The 18696-nt window shown below is 45.4% G+C and overlaps 1 protein-coding gene across 1 annotated transcript in view; it reads left to right on the forward strand.

Annotated features, from left to right (window-relative positions):
* Positions 1-18696, forward strand: part of RAB37 (RAB37, member RAS oncogene family) — a 71811-nt gene that overhangs the window by 42289 nt on the left and 10826 nt on the right. Inside the window, exon 2 of the mRNA XM_036838212.1 lies at positions 14488-14598. Within this exon, the coding sequence (XP_036694107.1) occupies positions 14488-14598 (111 nt within the window). The remainder of the gene's footprint in view (positions 1-14487; positions 14599-18696) is intronic.

The raw sequence follows: 18696 nt of genomic DNA on the forward strand, positions 1-18696 counted from the left end.
TCACAGGTTCATCAGGAGTGAGTAGGCGTCAGGAGGGTTATCTGCACAGAAAAATGCAGCAGCTAATAAGCCAGGATGTGGCCAGAATTGCCCTCTCACTTTACATACCTCCAGACCGTAAAATAAGGTCAACAATACAGGGTGGGAGCTCGGTCAGCCCTTGGTCCCCGCTGCTCAGCAAAGCCATCATCGGCCTGTGGCACTGAACAGCTATGCCAAGAGACATTGGGCCCCAGGAAACAGGAACACCATTTGGCTTCCAGGGGAAATGACCAAGGAATTAAGCAATTTGGAGCACCCTGAAAAATAAGGGACAGGTGCTTTGAGGGATGTGGGGTAATCTTTCCTTTCTTGGGAGCAGGCAGTAGGAGTAAACAGCCTCTGAACTACCCAAAACTCTGCCTGTGGCCTGACCCTCTGCTCCTGGGCCCTCCTGGATCAAGAACAGAAATTCTCCTTTGAATCAAGAAAAGAGAATTCTCTGAGCATCTCTAAATGATAACAAGTCTATTCCTCTAAACAAGTGTCTCTGGGCACTAGGGGAGCGTCAGGCTATTCTGGGGGCCCTGTGTCCTCAAAGACCCATTTGAGGCCCTCATCCTGGCTTGGCCATTGACGTCTGCATGAGCAGTTACCTTCAATGGCCTCCAATGTCCCCATCTGCGAAGGAAGGAATTGGACGGGTCGTCTGAGATTCCCCTGCCCCGAGGCACCTGTGTGTGTGTGCGTGAATATGTGTATGTGTGCACACGTGCGCGTGCGTGTATGAGCACATGTGTGGTGTGTTCCTGTTTGTATGTGGGCCCATGTGTGGGAGCTGTGTTACAACTGTGTAATGCATTGTGCGTGCTAGTGCTGTGTGTGCACATATGTAGTGTGTGTGTTTTGTGTGCGTGTTGATGCAATCATCGGGTTCTCCTGGTGACAAGGAGCAAGTAGCTTGCTCGAGCTACTTCTCTAGGTCATAGTGGACTTACAAACTACAATCTTTTCAGAACCCAATCTGTTCTCAGGGGGAGGAGCTCCTGTATTGAAAGGGCCAGTTTCATTGAGTCTCTCTCACTCTGGAATAGAAGGTCCACGAGATGTCTGTTCCAAGACCCACTGGAGAATTACAAAACCAAAGTCTAAACCAGGTGGAACTGAAGAAAACCAAGGAACTAAGCCTCTCCATGGAGGAACAACAACAAACAGCGTTCAGCCAGACTTCACCAGGACCAGAGGAGCTGTTTGTCCAGAATCCAGGCACCCCTGGGCTGAAGAAGCCTCACTCTGGGCTCTGCCACCAGCATGACAGTGGCTCTGCTGTGTTCCCCTTCTCAGCTCTGCTCACTGGGGTGGCTAGATTCTCGCTTCTTTGTGAAAGTGAGGAAGAGGTGAATTTGCCACGAATCCGATGGTGTCAGCACCCCTCACTTGACCAGACCCCTATATCAAATTTTATATTCATAATTTGGGGATCCTTTTTTTCTTAAAAAGCACCCCCAACATTGTATAAGCTTCAGGCCTGTGATAGATGGTCCCACCCTGGATATCTACCCTTCGACCCCCTAGTTCTTCTCACAAAGAGGCAGAGTCTCTCCCCCCTCCACTTGAGTCTGTACCAGACTTAGGATCTACTTTGCCCAAGAAAATGCAGCAAAAGTGATGCTGGGACTCCTCTGGTGGTGCAGTGTTAAGAATCCACCTGCCAATGCAGGGGACACGGGTTCGAGCCCTGGTCTGGGAAGATCCCACATGCCGCGGAGCAACTAAGCCCGTGTGCCACAGCTACTGAGCCTGCGCGTCTGGAGCCTGTGCTCCGCAACAAGAGAGGCCGCGATAGTGAGAGGCCCACGCACCACGATGAAGAGTGGCCCCGCTTGCCGCAACTAGAGAAAGCCTTCGCACAGAAACGAAGACCCAACACAGCCAAAAATAAATAAATTAATTTAAAAAATTAAAAAAAGGAAGCGTGGCACGGCCAAAAAAAAAAAAGGATGGTTTTAAAGCTTTGGAGAGTAGAACCAGCTCACATTTCTTTTTGGTGGACATGCCTCCAGAGACTATGACCACAAATTCCTCTTCATCACGTTGGACTTGCAAACTACAGTCTTTTCAAAACCTAACTTGTTCACAGGTGAAGGAGCTCCTGTATTGAAAGCACCAGGTTCGTTGGGTCTCTCCCACTCTGGATTAGAAGATCTGTGACGGCTGTATCCCCAGTGGCTAAAGCCACATTTAACACTTAGTAGATTCTCAATAAAGGAATTGGTGGAAAATGAATAAACAAATGAACCATTTTTACTGCATTGTCATTCTTCCCCTAGCCGTGTAACCTCTGCTAAGAAACTCTGTCTAGCACCTAGGAACCCGTCATAAACCATAATTGTTCTCAGCAACTGTCCCCAACCCTTTTGGTTCACCTTGAACCCAACCTCACTCCATCTTTTCTACCCACTATGCGCTACGCTCCATATTTCACATAGTTACCGTATTGAACCCTCACTACAAATCTAGGGGAAAGGTGGTGTTATTCCTATTTTTCAGGTAAAGAAATCAAGGCTCAGAGAGCAAGTACCTTGCCCAAGGTCACATGGCTAATAACTGGCAAACCCAGGATTCAGCCCCAGGTCTGGCTCGTATAAGCGTGCCATCCTGCTTCCTGCTGGAGAGGCTGAGAAAGAAGCCAGCTGCCCTTTGATTCTGTTCAGTGCTGACAATGAAGAAGAAGTTCAGCATCAAAGAGTTAATAAGACAGAGCATCCTTGAGCTGCTTGTCCTCAGGGTATCCACTCCGAGGCTGTTTTTTTTTTAAATTTTATTGAAATATAGTTGATTTACAGTGTTGTGTTAATTTCTGCTGTACAGCAAAGTGATTCAGTTATTCATATACATATTCTTTTCCATTATGGTTTATCACAGGACTGAATATAGTTCCCTCTGCTATTCAGTAGGACCTTGTTGTTTGTCCATCCTATATATAATAGTTTGCATCTACTAATCCCAAACTCTCAATCTTTCCCTGCCCCCCACACTTGGCAACCACAAGTCTGTTCTCTATGTCTGTGAGTCTGTTTCTGTTTTGTAGATATGTTCTTTTGTGTCATGTTTTAGATTCCACATATAAGTGTTATCATATGGTATTTTTCTTTTTCTGACTTACTTCGCTTAGCGTGATAATCTCTAAGTCCATCCATGTTGCTGCAAATGGCTTTATTTCATTCTTTTTAATGGCTGAGTAATAGTCCATTGTGTATGTGTACCACATCTTTTTTATTCATTCATGTGTCAATGGACATTTAGGTTGTTACCATGTCTTGGCTATTGTAAATAGTGCTGCTATGAACATAGGGGTGCATGTATCTTTTCGAATTATAGTTTTGTCTGAGTAAAGACAAAAAAACCTTCCGCAAAAGTGAAAGAATGTGTTATCGTGAACTGGAAACTGATTTAACAAAGCAAGTGACTGATAACACCGGCGTTGAACATTTTCCAGGTCTAACGCCCCTCTAGTCTGCAGTCTACAGAATGAGAAACTGAGTCTCAACCAAACTCTTGTCCAGGAATTCAGGCAGAGGCAAAATTTCTTTTTGAGAAAAACATAGGTCTCCAGAGAGTGAGTTTACCCCCTACTAGGATCAGAAGATGAAAGGGTTCTTTGATTTTCAGAACAGAGTGTCTGTCATCTCTGCTGCCTGCTCCTCGGGTATCCAAGGTGTGTAACACCTGCTGAAACGGATGAAACGGAATAGCTGCTCTTCAGGCTCCCTTTGCCCAAAGAGCCTGATCCTTTTTAAAGCACATTTTAGTGTGCTAGATTTATTTGCAAAAATAAAATCAAGTATTTTTAAGCAACAGTTAGGCTAAACATTGGCATTCTTCTTGGCTTTTACCAGAGTTGTCCTAGCTCACCATGCTTCCCCAACACAGACACAGACTTTTTCAGATTACAAAAGTAATGTGTGGGACTTCCCTGGTGGTGCAGTGGTTAAGACTCCATGCTTCCACTACAGTGGGCATGGGTTCGATCCTTGGTCAGGGAACTAAGATCCCGCATGCTGTGTGAGGTGTGGGCAAAATAAATAAATAAATAAATTAATTAATTATTTTAAAAAGCTTATGCAAAACCAGCATATACACCTAAGTGAAGTACACATAGGTCATCATACAAGCAGACCTCTCTGCCCCTTCTTCTTTTGCTTAATAATATAGTTTCTCCCAAACAGCACATACAGATCTTCCTCATTCTTTTATCATTCCCAATATTGCATTGCATGTACATTCTAGAGTTTATTTCACCCGTACCAACTGCTTAATTATTTGCTCCTACAAATGCTACAACGAGCAGCCTTGTACACATATCTTGGTGTACTTTTGCAAGCAAAGGCATAGAATTGCTGAGTCAAAGGAATTTGCTTTTGTAACTCTGCTATTGTCAACTGCTCTCCAAAATGCCCCAATGTAGACTCCCACCAACGATGTATGTGTGAGTACCTGCTTCCCCAAGTCTCAGCCAATATTGACCATTATCAAAGTTTTATCAAACCTTTGTATATTATTTTGTATCAGTCAGGGTTCTCCAGAAAAACAGAACCAGTAGGAAATATATCTATAAAGAGAGATTTCATTCAAGGAGTTGGCTTACACAACCGTGGGAATTGGCAAGTCCAAAATCTGTAGGGATGGCCAGCAGATTGGAAATTCTCAGGCAGGAGCCAACACTACAATCTTGAGGCATAATTTTTTCTTTCTCAGGGAAATCTCATCTTTGCTCTTAAAGTCTTTCAATTAACTGGATAAGGCAAATGCAGATTATTGAAGACTTACAAGTCAACTGATTGTAGATGTTAATCACATCGAAAATATGCCTTCACAGCAATCTCTAGGTTAGTGTTTAATTGAATAACCAGGATTATAGCCTGGCCACGTTGACACATAAAACTAACCATATATACACACACATAAAATATATCTATTCATAACCTTTGTTCATTTTTCTATTGAGACTTTCCTTTGAGAGCTCTTTATATTACTCGCTGTTTTAACCCTTTGTCTGTCATACGTCTTGCCAATATTTTCCCTCTGTCTTTTCTTTTTTTTTTTTTTTTTGGTTTGTAACTGCATTTTTATTTCTTTTTTTTTTAACATCTTTATTGGAGTATAATTGCTTTACAATGGTGTGTTAGTTTCTGCTTTATGACCAAGTGAATCAGCTATACATATACATATATCCCCATATCTCCTCCCTCTTGCGTCTCCCTCCCACCCTCCCCATCCCACCCCCCCAGGCGGTCACAAAGCACCGAGCTGATCTCCCTGTGCTATGTGGCTGCTTCCCACTAGCTATCTATTCTACATTTGGTAGTGTATATATGTCCCCCTCTGTCTTTTGATTTTGTTGCTGGTATCTTCTGTAGACCAGAGTATTTTTTTCTATACAATCAGATCTATTGATATTTTTCTTTATGGCATCTAAATTTCCTGTCTTGTTAAAAAAGGTCTCTGGGGTGGGATAGGGAGGGTGGGAGGGAGACGCAAGAGGGAGGAGATATGGGGATATATGTATATGTATAGCTGATTCACTTTGTTATAAAGCAGAAACTAACACACCAATGTTAAAAAAAAAAAGAAAAAAAAAAAGGTCGCTCAGAGCCACTGTAAGAGCCATGGTAACCACCCCATTCATCTTGGTCTCTAAATGTTCCCTTGAATCACAAAGTCACAGGAAAGCAATGTATTTAGACAGCATTAGCCCAGCTCCCATTGAGAGGCCTCTATGGAAATGTGATTTAATGTTAGGCCCTGGCTTTTAGCAAGGGTCGATACAAAAACTATAGGAAAACCTTTGCATCCTCTGCAAAATTACAAATGCCTATTTTTTTTTTTTTTTTTTTTTTGGCTATGTTGGGTCTTCATTGCTACGTGTGAGCTTTCTCTAGTTGCGGCGAGCAGGGGCTACTCTTTGTTGCAGTGCACAGGCTTCTCATTGTGGTGGCTTCTCTTGTTGTGGAGCACAGGCTCTAGGCACGTGGGCTTCAGTAGTTGTGGCTCGAGGGCTCAGTAGTTGTGGCTCGTGGGCTCTAGCCCACAGGTGGCTGTGGCTCATGTGGGGACAAGGACACTGGCAGCAGAAGTTCTGGGAAGTACTCCTTGGTGTGAGCCCTCCCAGAGTCCGCCATTAGCCCCGCCAAAGAGCTGGGTAAGCTCCAGTGCTGGGTCACCTCAGGCGAATCAACCAACAGGGAGGGAACCCAGCCCCACCAATCAGCAGACAAGTGGATTAAAGTTTTACTGAGCTCTGCCCACCAGAGCAACCCCCAGCTCTACCCACCACCAGTCCCTCCCATCAGGAAGCTTGCACAAGCCTCTTAGATAACCTCATCCACCAGAGGGCAGACAGCAGAAGCAAGAAGAACTATAATTCTGTAGCCTATGGAAGGAAAACCACATTCACAGAAAGACAGACAAAAGGAAAAGGCAGAGGACTTTGTACCAGATGAAGGAACAAGATAAAACCCCAGAAAAACAACTAAATGAAGTGGAGATAGGCAACCTTCCAGAAAAAGAATTCAGAAAAATGATAGTGAAGATGATCCAGGACCTCGGAAAAAGAATGGAGGCAAAGATCGAGAAGATGCAAGAAATGTTTAACAAAGACCTAGAAGAATTAAAGAACAAACACCTAGAAGAATTAAAGAACAAACAAACAGAGATGAACAATAACTGAAATGAAAAATACACTAGAAGGGGGCTTCCCTGGTGGCGCAGTGGTTAAGAATCTGCCTGCCAATGCAGGGCACACGGGTTTGAGCCCTGGTCTGGGAAGATCCCACATGCCACGGAGCAACTGAGCCCGTGAGCCACAACTACTGAGCCTGCGCGTCTGGAGCCTGTGCTCCGCAACGGGAGAGGCCGCGACAGTAAAAGGCCCGCGCACCGCGATGAAGAGTGGCCCCCACTTGCCGCAACTGGAGAAAGCCCTCGCACAGAAACGAAGACCCAACACAGCCAAAAATAAATAAATAAATTAATTAATTAATTAATTAATTAAAAAAATACACTAGAAGGAATCAATAGCAGAATAACTGAGGCAGAAGAACGGATAAGTGACTGGGAAGACAGAATGGTGGAATTCACTGCTGCAGAACAAAATAAAGAAAAAAGAATGAAAAGAAATGAAGACAACTTGAGAGACCTCTGGGACAACCTTAACCACAACAACATTCATATTATAGGGGTCCCAGAAGGAGAAGAGAGTGAAAAAGACCCAAGAAAATATTTGAAGAGATTATAGGCGAAACATTCCCTAACGTGGGAAAGGAAATAGTCACCCAAATCCAGGAAGCGCAGAGAGTCCCAGGCAGGATACACCCAAGGAGAAACACGCTGAGACACATAGTAATCAAGTTGACAAAAACTAAAGACAAAGAAAAGTTATTGAAAGCAACAAGGGAAAAACGACGAATAACATACAAGGGAGCTCCCATAAGGTTAACAGCTGATTTCTCAGCAGAAACTCTACAAGCCGGACGGGAGCGGCATGATATATTTAAAGTCATGAAAGGGAAGAACCTACAACCAAGATTACTCTACCCAGCAAAGATCTCATTCAGATTTGACGGAGAAATCAAAAGCTTTACAGACAAGCAAAAGCTAAGAGAATTCAGCACCACCAAACCAGCTCTACAATAAATGCTAAAGGAACTTCTCTAAGTGGGAAACACAAGAGAAGAAAAGGATCTACAAAAAGAAACCCATAACAATTAAGAAAATGGTCATAGGAACATACATATCGATAATTACCTTAAACGTGAATGGATTAAATGCTCCAACCAAAAGACACAGGCTCGCTGAATGGATACAAAAACAAGACCTATATATACGCTGTCTACAAGAGACCACTTCAGACATAGGGACACATACAGACTGAAAGTGAGGGGATGGAAAATGATATTCCATGAAAATGGAAATCAAAAGAAAGCTGGAGTAGCAATACTCATATCAGATAAAATAGACTTTAAAATAAAGAATGTTACAAGAGACAAAGAAGGACACTACATAATGATCAAGGGATCAATCCAAATCCAATTTATAAATACATTTATAAATATATATGCACCCAACATAGGAGCACCTCAATACATAAGGCAACTGCTAACAGCTATAAAAGAAGAAATCGACAGGAACACAATAATAGTGAGGGACTTTAAAACCTCACTTACACCAATAGACATACCATCCAGACAGAAAATTAATAAGGAAATACAAGCTTTAAATGACACAATAGAACAGATAGATTTAACTGATATTTATAGGACATTCCATCCAAAAACAGCAGATTACACTTTCTTCTCAAGTGCACATGGAACATTCTCCAGGACAGATCACATCTTGGGTCACAAATCAAGCCTTGGTAAATTTAAGAAAATTGAAATCATATCAAGCATCTTTTCCGACCACAACGCTATGATATTAGAAATTAATTACATGGAAAAAAACGTAAAAAACACAAACATAAACACATGGAGGCTAAACAATACATTACTAAATAACCAAGAGATCACTGAAGAAATCAAAGAGGAAATCAAAAATACCTAGAGACAAATTACAATGAAAACATGACGATCCAAAACCTATGGGATGCAGCAAAAGCAGTTCTCTAAGAGGGAAGTTTATAGCAATACAAGCCTACCTCAAGAAACAAGAAAAATCTCAAATAAACAATCTAACCTTACACCTAAAGGAACTAGAGAAAGAAGAACAAACAAAACCCAAAGTTAGTAGAAGGAAAGAAATCATAAAGATCAGAGCAGAAATAAATGAAATAGCAACAAAGAAAACAATAGCAAAGATCGATAAAACTAAAAGCTGGTTCTTTGAGAAGATAAACAAAATTGATAAACCTTTAGCCAGACTCATCAAGAAAAACAGGGAGAGGACTCAAATCAATAAAATTAGAAATGAAAAAGGAGAAGTTACAACGGACACCGCAGAAATACAAAGCATCATAAGAGACTACTACAAGCAACTCTATGCCAATAAAATGGACAACCTGGAAGAAATGGACAAATTCTTAGAAAAGCACAACCTTCTGAGACTGAACCAGCAAGAAATAGAAAATATGAACAGACCAATCACAAGTAATGAAATTGAAACTGTGATTAAAAATCTTCCAACAGGGGCTTCCCTGGTGGCGCAGTGGTTAAGAATCCACCTGCCAATGCAGGTGACATGGGTTCGAGCCCTGGTCTGGGAAGATCCCACATGCCATGGAGCAACTAAGCCCGTGCCTAGACTCAAGAGCCACAACTATTGAGCCTGTGCTGTAGAATCCATGAGCCACAACTACTGAAGCCTGCGCACCACAACTACTGAAGCCCGGGTGCCTAGAGCCCATGCTCTGCAACAAGAGAAGCCACAGCAATGAAAAGCCTGTGCACCACAACAAAGAGTAGCCCCCACTAGCTGCAACTAGAGAGAAAAGTCCGCACGCAGCAATGAAGACCCAATGCAGCCATAAATAAATAAATAAATAAATTTATATTAAAAAAAATCTTCCAACAAACAAAAGTTCAGGACCAGATGGCTTCACAGGTGAATTCTATCAAACATTTAGAGAAAAGCTAACACCCATCCTTCTCAAACTCTTCCAAAAAATAGCAGAGGAAGGAACACTCCCAAACTCATTCTATGAGGCCACCATCACCCGGATACCAAAACCAGACAAAGATACTACAAAAAAAAGAAAATTACAGACCAATGTCACTGATGAATATAGATGCAAAAATCCTCAACAAAATACTAGCAAAGAGAATCCAACAACACATTAAAAGGATCATACACCATGATCAAGTGGGATTTATCCCAGGGATGCAAGGATTCTTCAATATACACAAATCAATCAATGTGATACACCATATTAACAAACTGAAGAATAAAAACCATGTGATCATCTCAGTAGATGCAGAAAAAACTTTTGACAAAATTCAACATCCATTTATGATAAAAACTCTCCAGAAAGTGGGCATAGAGGGACCCTACCTCAACATAATAAAGGTCATATATGACAAACCCACAGCAAACATCATTCTCAATGGTGAAAAACTGAAAGCATTTCCTCTAAGATCAGGAACAAGACAAGGATGTCCACTCTCACCACTATAATTCAACATAGTTTTGGAAGTCCTAGCCACGGCAATCAGAGAAGAAAAAGAAATACAAGGAATACAAACTGGAAAAGAAGAAGTAAAACTGTCACTGTTTGCAGATGACATGATACTATACATAGAGAATCCTAAAGATGCCACCAGAAAATTACTAGAGCTAATCAATGAATTTGGTAAAGTTGCAGGATACAAAATTAATGCACAGAAATCTCTTGCATTCCTATACACTAATGATGAAAAATCTGAAAGAGAAATTAAGGAAACACTCTCATTTACCATTGCAACAAAAAGAATAAAATGCCTAGGAATAAACCTACCTAAGGAGGTAAAAGACCTGTACTCAGAAAACTATAAGACACTGATGAAAGAAATCAAAGATGACACAAACGGTTGGAGAGATATACCATGTTCTTGGATTGGAAGAATCAATATTGTGAAAATGACTATACTAACCAAAGCAATCTACAGATTCAATGCAATCCCTATCAGATTACCAATGGCATTTTTTACAGAACTAGAACAAAACATCTTAATTTTGTGTGGAGACACAAAAGACACCGAATAGCCAAAGCAGGCTTGAGGGAAAAAAACGGAGCTGGAGGAATCAGATTCCCTGACTTCAGACTATACTACAAAGCTACAGTAATGAAGACAATATGGTACTGGCACAAAAACAGAAATATAGATCAATGGAACAGGATAGAAAGCCCAGAGATAAACCCATGCACCTATGGTCAACTAATCTATGACAAAGGAGGCAAGGATATACAATGGAGAAAAGACAGTCTCTTCAATAAGTGATGCTGGGAAAACTGGACAGCTACATGTAAAAGAATGAAATTAGAACACTCCCTAACACCATACACAAAAATAAACTCAAAATGGATTAGAGACCTAAATGTAAGACTGGACAATATAAAACTCTTAGAGGAAAACATAGGAAGAACACTGTTTGACATAAATCACAGCAAGATCTTTTTTGATCCACTTTCTAGAGTAATGGAGATAAAAACAAAAATAAACAAATGGGACCTAATGAAACTTAAAAGCTTTTGCAAAGCAAAGGAAACTACAAACAAAACGAAAAGACAACCCTCAGAATGGGAGAAAATATTTGCAAACGAATCAACGGACAAAGGATTAATCTCCAAAATATATAAACAGTTCATGCAGCTCAATATTAAAAAAACAAACAACCCAATCAAAAAATGGGCAGAAGATCTAAATAGAAATTTCTCCTAAGAAGACATACAGATGGCCAAGAAGCACATGAAAAGCTTCTTGACATCACTAATTATTAGAGAAATGTAAATCAAAACTACAATGAGGTATCACCTCACACCAGTTAGAATGCCATCATCAGAAAACCTACAAACAACAAATGCTGGAGAGGGTGTGGAGAAAAGGGAACCCTCTTGTACTGTTGGTGGGAAGGTAAATTGATACAGCCACTATGGAGAACAGTACGGAGGTTCCTTAAGAAACTAAAAATAGAATTACCTTATGACCCAGCAATCCCACTACTGGGCATATACCCAGAGAAAACCATAATTCAAAAAGACACATGCACCCCAATGTTCATTGCAGCACTATTTACAATAGCCAGGTCATGGAAGCAACCTAAATGCCCATCGACAGACAAATGGATAAAGAAGATGTGGTACATATATACAATGGAATATTACTCAGCCATAAAAAGGAACGAAATTCCTTTCGTAGAGACGTGGATGGATCTAGAGACTGTCATACAGAGTGAAGTAAGTCAGAAAGAGAAAAACAAATATCGTATATTAACGCATATATGTGGAACCTAGAAAAATGGTACAGATGAACCGGTTTGCAGGGCAGAAATAGAGACACAGATGTAGAGAACAAACGTATGGACACCAAGGGGGGAAAGTGGTGGGGAGCGGGTAGTGGTGTGATGAACTGAGAGATTGGGATTGACATATATACACTAATATGTATAAAATGGATAACTAATAAGAACCTGCTATATAAAAACATAAAATAAAATTCAAAAATTAAAAAAAATCCTATGATAAACCATAATGGAAAAGAATATGAAAAAGAATATGTATATATATATAACTGAATCACTTTGCTCTACAGCAGAAATTAACACAACATTGTAAATCAACTATACTTCAATAAAATTTTTTTTAAAAAAAGGGAGAACAAAGACACTTGTCTGAATGGTGGCGAAGCTGTCACAACCACAATTAATTAACAGTTCCATAAATGCTCCAAAAGAGGGAAAGTGGAGTAGAAAATCTAGATCTGAGGTTGGCATCTAGCTTCTCCAAGCAGTAAAGTTTGGAGCCCCCCTGGAGAAACTTCAGGAAAATCCTGGCAGCTGTTGAGTGGAGAGAGAAACTCCATTGTGTCTCTAAGGTAATAGATTAGGCAGACCCACCCGTAACATCTGGGAAACCAGGGCTAGAATACAAAAGGTGGCCCATAAACCATATGTCTCAATATTTTAATGTTCTAAATCAAGCTAAAAAAACTATCCAATCAAGTGCATCTGATCTTCCTACCTTGACAAAAATACCGGCCTACTGACCCAGAAGCTGGATTTGAATGTAGGATTCTCAGAAGTTCTGCACCGAAACGTGGCAGCCTAGTGACAGCCATCTCCCGGTCCTCAGCCCGCCATCCACAGACACTCCCCTGCCCTTCTCCCTCCTGCACATTCCACACCCCAAAGGTCCTCAGGAGGATGCATGTGGACACCCCAGCCTTCACATCCAAGCTCTGTTCACATTCCTGCAAAGGAAGAAGATGGAACTGTTTTCATCTGAGAGAAGAAAGTGATGAGAACTCTTCACCCTGGAAAGGAAAAGGATATATCCTTTAGTTAATGAATGAGGTAGACACGGATGGACAGATTGACCCCTCACATTCTGGAATATTCTCTCTAGGAAGCACTTCTTCCAGCTTGAGGAAGTTAGATTTGAGGCGCGAATTATTAAAGCTGCTGCACACAACAAACAAATGGAGCCTTTTAACCCGGGAGGAAAATAAAAGCTGAATGGAATTTGGTTCGTGAAGTGTGGGTGGGGGACGGTAGTCAGAGGAGGTCCAAAGGCAACATCATGGATAACCCCACGTTTGCCCTGCTATCGAATCAACGCCACGGTCAGAGCAAACAGTGCTGGCACCCACGGCTCTGACCTAAGGAGGCCCTGTCAATCTTTATGCTTCTACATTTTTGGTTTTTTATGTCTTTATGTTTTTCCAAGTTGAGCTAACGTTGGCATCTCCTAAGCCTTTCCAATGACCTTGAATGCTTGCCTTTGGAAAGCGGCTACTGTCCACTTTGAAACTAAGGCATTTACCCATTCATTCATTCATTCGTTCATTCATTGAGCACCCACTGGGTATCAGCCTCTGGGTGCATGTATATTTCTTCCCTGCTGCTTATGATTTTCTTTCAGATATAGCCCCTGAACTTCCAGCTAATTCTCCCCACTTACTTCTTCCAAGTTCAAAAGTAGCCAGACCCTTCTTTCCCAGACTTTGCTTCCCTTTGAAATGTTATCCTCTCCAAGGCCAAGTGCAAACTCTTCCCAAGATCTATATCCAGACATCCTGATTTTTTTTTATTCTATAGACTTTCCCATACAGGAGACCCATTGTGTTAATCCAGGTCTTCCAAGAAGCAGATGCCAAAAGGGAATTAAATGCACAAGGATTTTATTAGGGGACACACCTACAAGATAAATGGGGTGGGAGCCAGGAGAGGTAGGGAGAGCGGTGAGGCCATGGGGGAGGGCAGGTCTGACCCCAGGTGAAGGAGGGAGAGCAGCAAGGTTGGGTAGAAGCATCTGAGGCTGCTTTGAAGTCTCTGGAAGGTTCTGTAAAACCGAGAGAGAGTCCTTGAGCCTAAGTCGGCCTTTAGGGGAGTCTTGTGTCTCCCAGGAACAGATCTGCCTCAGTGTTCCTGCGACGCTCCACCTTTGGCCAGGAAGTTCCCGTGGGAAGCGTGGCCTTAGCACAAACACATCAGCGATGGATTGGATTGCAGAGTGCAGCCACGGGGGCCTCAGTCAGGAATGCCCCTGTGTTTGGAAGTCTGAGAGGCACATTTTCAAGGTCACCTCAGATGCTAATTAACTTGGGTTGAAACGAGATTTCCTCTGTGCTTTCATGATGTCTTCAGTGGTTTCAATAGGAAATCCAGAGTTTAGCCTGTGTCTGTGTATGTGTGTGGGGGGGGATGTGTGTGCACACACGTATATGTGTATTTAGAGAACCCACTCCCGCAGCCACCAGGACCTCTCAGCAGCCTAATCTACACGGCAGGCCCCCAACCCCCTCTGCTGCTCCCTTTCAGATCATCCTGCTGGGCGACAGCGGCGTGGGGAAGACATCTCTGCTGGTTCAGTTCGACCAGGGCAAGTTCATTGCGGGATCCTTCTCAGCTACCTTGGGCATCGGATTCACAGTAAGTACCTCTGGGCTCGGGGGCCCTGCTGGGCCTCTGACAGGGTCCCGGCAGGAAACAGGTGGATGTTCACATTGGATCATTCAGGAGGTTTAATAGAAAGGCTATTTACCAAGATGCAGGCCATGGGTGGGGAAACCAGGAGGGATGGCCCAGGGCCCTTGGGCAGTTTCAAGGTGTCCATCCCACCCCGAGCCTGAAAAAAAGTGAGGAGGGCACCGTCACCAGAACCAGGGACAAAGAGGGCTGTGTGGAGGGCTGGGAGGAGCTGTCACCCTCGGTGGTGGAACGCAACAACCAGGGCAATAAATTGGCCCCCCTCCCATGGTGCTCTCCTCCTGCTGCCCTTCCATCTTCTTCTCGGGCTCCTCGTGGCTGAAGACAACTAGTAAGCAAGGGAATATCCTGATACAGACACAGGGCAAGAAGAGCCTGGAGAGGCCAAGGGATGGCTTAAAAGTTTAAGCACAATCCAAACTTGGCATTGTCATGAGGGTCCTAGGGCGCTGGCAGGTCAAGGGTTAAAGTTCAGGTTTTAGCCCTCTGTCTCTCCCTGGACACAGCACAGAGGAGCAGCTCAAATTAAGGAAGCATCCTCAAGTCTTCTCTATTCCCAGCCCTTCTGTGGGCCACGAAGCCCTTGCTCTAGCTCACATCCCCATTTCTCTCCATTTTCACCACGGCTGCCAGCTGCTGTCAGAAGACCTTGAACCCTGGGGAGGCCTTTGGAAGGGTCTCGGCCCTCTCTTGGACAGTGGCAGGAGCAGCACGACCCTGTTTTGGGGTCTCCAGAATCCTAGTCTCCAGAGATGCAGAAGAGCAAATGTCATTTCTTGGGCAGCATGGGTATTTGAAAGGCCAGCCTCCGGGACCAAACAGAGCACCAGGCCCGCGAGGTGCTGGGACACAGCAGAGCCACGCTGGTGGGAAGAGAGAGGGGACCCCAGAATTTGGGCCTGCCCACTGGGTCACAGTGCAGAAGGCAAGGGCCCACAAGGGAGCAGAAATGAGAGGCTGGCCAGGGTGTGCGCCAGGACCTGGAGTCCAACCTGAAACACCAGCGCCCAGGGCTCTCCCGGGACAGGGAGCAGCTGGGCTCCAAGCGCCGTGAGGGGCGGGGCCGAGTCCCAGGGGCGGGGCCGAGTCCCGGCGGGCAGGGCCAAGCCCCCGGAGGGCGGGGCCAAGTCCCAGGGGGGCTGGGCTGAGTTCCAGGAGAGTGTGGCCATCCTGGCAACCCCCAAGCCTTGGAACCGGGCTGCCATGAAATGAACCAGGATGGCGGTGTCAGGCGTCCTCCACCGCGGGCCCACGTCACCTGCCCTCAGCACCCAGGGCACGTGGTGTCCCCACAGTCACACTTCTCACTCACTCCACCCCCGTCCTTCCGCCTGTCAGAGGACAGGAGGCAGAGAGTGGGGTGGGGGCTCTGATTCACACTCCACAGAGGCACAGGGGTGGGACCTGAAATTCTGCCACCAGCCTGATAAGAAACGTGAGGCAACTCGCCTGTGAGAAGGAAGAAAGTGTGTGGTCAACAGGACAGGCCGGGCCCTTCCCCTCTCCTGGGCCAGAGCCTTCCAGAGCCTCGGCTGCTTGCCTGGCACCGGTCAGCACCTCAGGACAAAGCCGTGGGCAGCTTATGCTGAGTGAGGGCCTGAGGGCCCAACTCAGGCCTGAACCTGGGGTCTCCTGGGTCAAGTACATGACCTGGGAGCAGAACGGGTACATAGTCTACCCCTCAGCTGGGACACAAACCTAGGGGAACCCCCATACTGGTGGTAGAGGGCAGGAACAACAGCCCTGATGATGGGAGCCACACCGAGGACAAGTGACTGACCCTGGGCCTAGACACACTGCCCAGTTATATACAAAGAGGTCTGCAGCTCTCGCTGAGAAAATGCCTGTCTCCTCCGCAAGCCCCCTTCCCACCCCTCATCTAGCACTAAGGACCCTCAATTCCTTTCCTTTCCAGAGACAGGTCTCTTTCCAACCCTCTGCTCAGAGCAGCTCGATCTTTGTGGAGCAGCTGAAGTCTCCTGTATTGTCTAACAAAGGGGCTGGAGGGCATTGGGGTCTCCTTCCAATATCATTGGTCTGGGGAGCCCCAGAGAGCTGGGCTGCAGGACACTCATTTGTCTGTCTGTCATTTGCACAGAGATTTGAAACACTGCCGACAGCTGGCCATGTGCAAGTGCCCTGTGGCCAGCCCTGGTTGTGGCTGAATTCCCGGTAACTGAGGTCCTGCTGGCCTAGCTCATAAGGCTGAGTGCAGCCTGGGCAGCAGGAGAGGGGAGGAGTCCTTGATCTTCACTTTAAAGGAGACAGAGGTGGGGAATTCCCTGGTGGTCCAGGGGTTAGGACTCTGCACTTCCACTGCAGGACAGCAGGGGTCACTGGTTCGATCCCTGGTTGGGGAACTAAGATCCCGCATGCCATGCGGCCAAAAAAATAATAATAATACTAAAAAATAAAGGAGACAGAGGTACGTGGGGGGACCACCTGGGGTCTGCCCTCAGGCCACTTCTCAGAGCCTCTGGAGCCCAATGCTTCCGGAAGTGGGACCGGCCCAGGTCCTGGGTAGATGCCTCTCAAACCAATATCTTCCCCAACTACTCCATCATCACCTCCATCAGACTGGCTGCCGAGTCCCGCGGATGGGTTTACTGAGGCGCTGACACCGACCTGGCTCACGCAGTAGTTGCTCCAGCTGGCCCCTCCCCCATGCCAGTTCAGGTCCTCCTGGCTATCTCTTGCCTCGGTGTCCCCCAAACTCTCCAGTCTTGCCTGAACACTGCTGTAAAGTTCATCTTCCAAAAGCCTTGCCCCTGCTCCCCACCACCAAGCACCATCAGTCTCACTACCGCCTTCCAGTAAAGTCAAAACCCATCATCTGCCAGCTGAGGTCTTGCACAATTCAGCCTGGTGGTTTTTCAAACACTCATGTAATGCACATAAACACCTCCGTTTTGTCTGCAGTGCAGGCGCCCAGCTCACCCACGCGCACGTGGGGACCGGGATTCGCATGTTGTCAGCTACCACGGACTCTGATGCAGATGCTCCACGTGCCTCAGCCCCCCCAGCCTCTGTCTTGGTGTCCCCTCCACATCCTGACTCTGCACTCACAGGGCTGTGCACCTTTCCCCCCAGCTCTGGGGGTTTCTTCCAGCCCCCTCTGCTCGCTCCCCGATCTCCTCGGCTGCACACAAAGGCCCTCCTCTGAACAACCGTGAGGTTTCACGAGGCACCATCACCTCCTGTATCAGGAAGGGGTGTGGGTGTGTGGGGTGACTTGTGCACCGGAGGGCAGGGAGATCTGTTAGGGGTAACGTGGGGTGTACGTGCCTTCTGGATTCAGAGGTGATGAGAGGGGCTGGGGTCATTTAAGAGGCGCTTTCCAGGAATTCCTTGGCGGTCCAGTGGTTAGGACTCCTCGCTTTCACTGCCGAGGGCGTGGGTTCGAGCCCTGGTAGGGGAACTAAGATCCTGCAAGCCCCATGGCACGGCCGGAAAAAAAAAAAAAAAAAAGAGGGGCTTTATTTGGAGGGTGATTTGTACATCTGGGGACGGCGTGAGACATGGGGGCCAGTTAGGGGGGTGTGTTTGTGCAGTGGTGTGTGTGTTGGTGGTGTGGGATGACCCGTGTCTGTAACTGTGATGTGGTGAGAGGTGTCTGGGGGGACGTGAGGTGTGTGCTTCGGGAGGGGTGGTCATTTAAGATGCGTGTTTCGGGGGGGGCCGTGTAAGGCATTGTGTGTTTATGGTATGATACGAGGTGCACCTGTGTTCATGATGTGACGTGTGTTTGTGGGATGATGTAGGGTAGTGTGTCATGAGGCGTGTGTGTGTGATTGTAGCTGATACAAGACGGTGTACGTGGCTTGATCTGAGGTGTGCATGGTGTGAGGGGTACGTGTTTCTGTGATGCTGGGCGCGTGTGAGATCTGAGGTGTGTGTGTGAGTTGCGTGCATGACGTAAGGTGTCTATTTGTGGTGTGCTGTGAGCTGTGTGTGTCTGTGTGGGGTGTGAGGTGTGGGTGGGGTGACGTGTGCCTGGTGTGAGCACCTGGGGAGATGCAGGCTGCCCCGGCGTGTACACAA

The sequence above is a fragment of the Balaenoptera musculus genome, chromosome 20 (assembly GCF_009873245.2).
Source record: "Balaenoptera musculus isolate JJ_BM4_2016_0621 chromosome 20, mBalMus1.pri.v3, whole genome shotgun sequence".
NCBI lineage: Eukaryota > Metazoa > Chordata > Mammalia > Artiodactyla > Balaenopteridae > Balaenoptera > Balaenoptera musculus.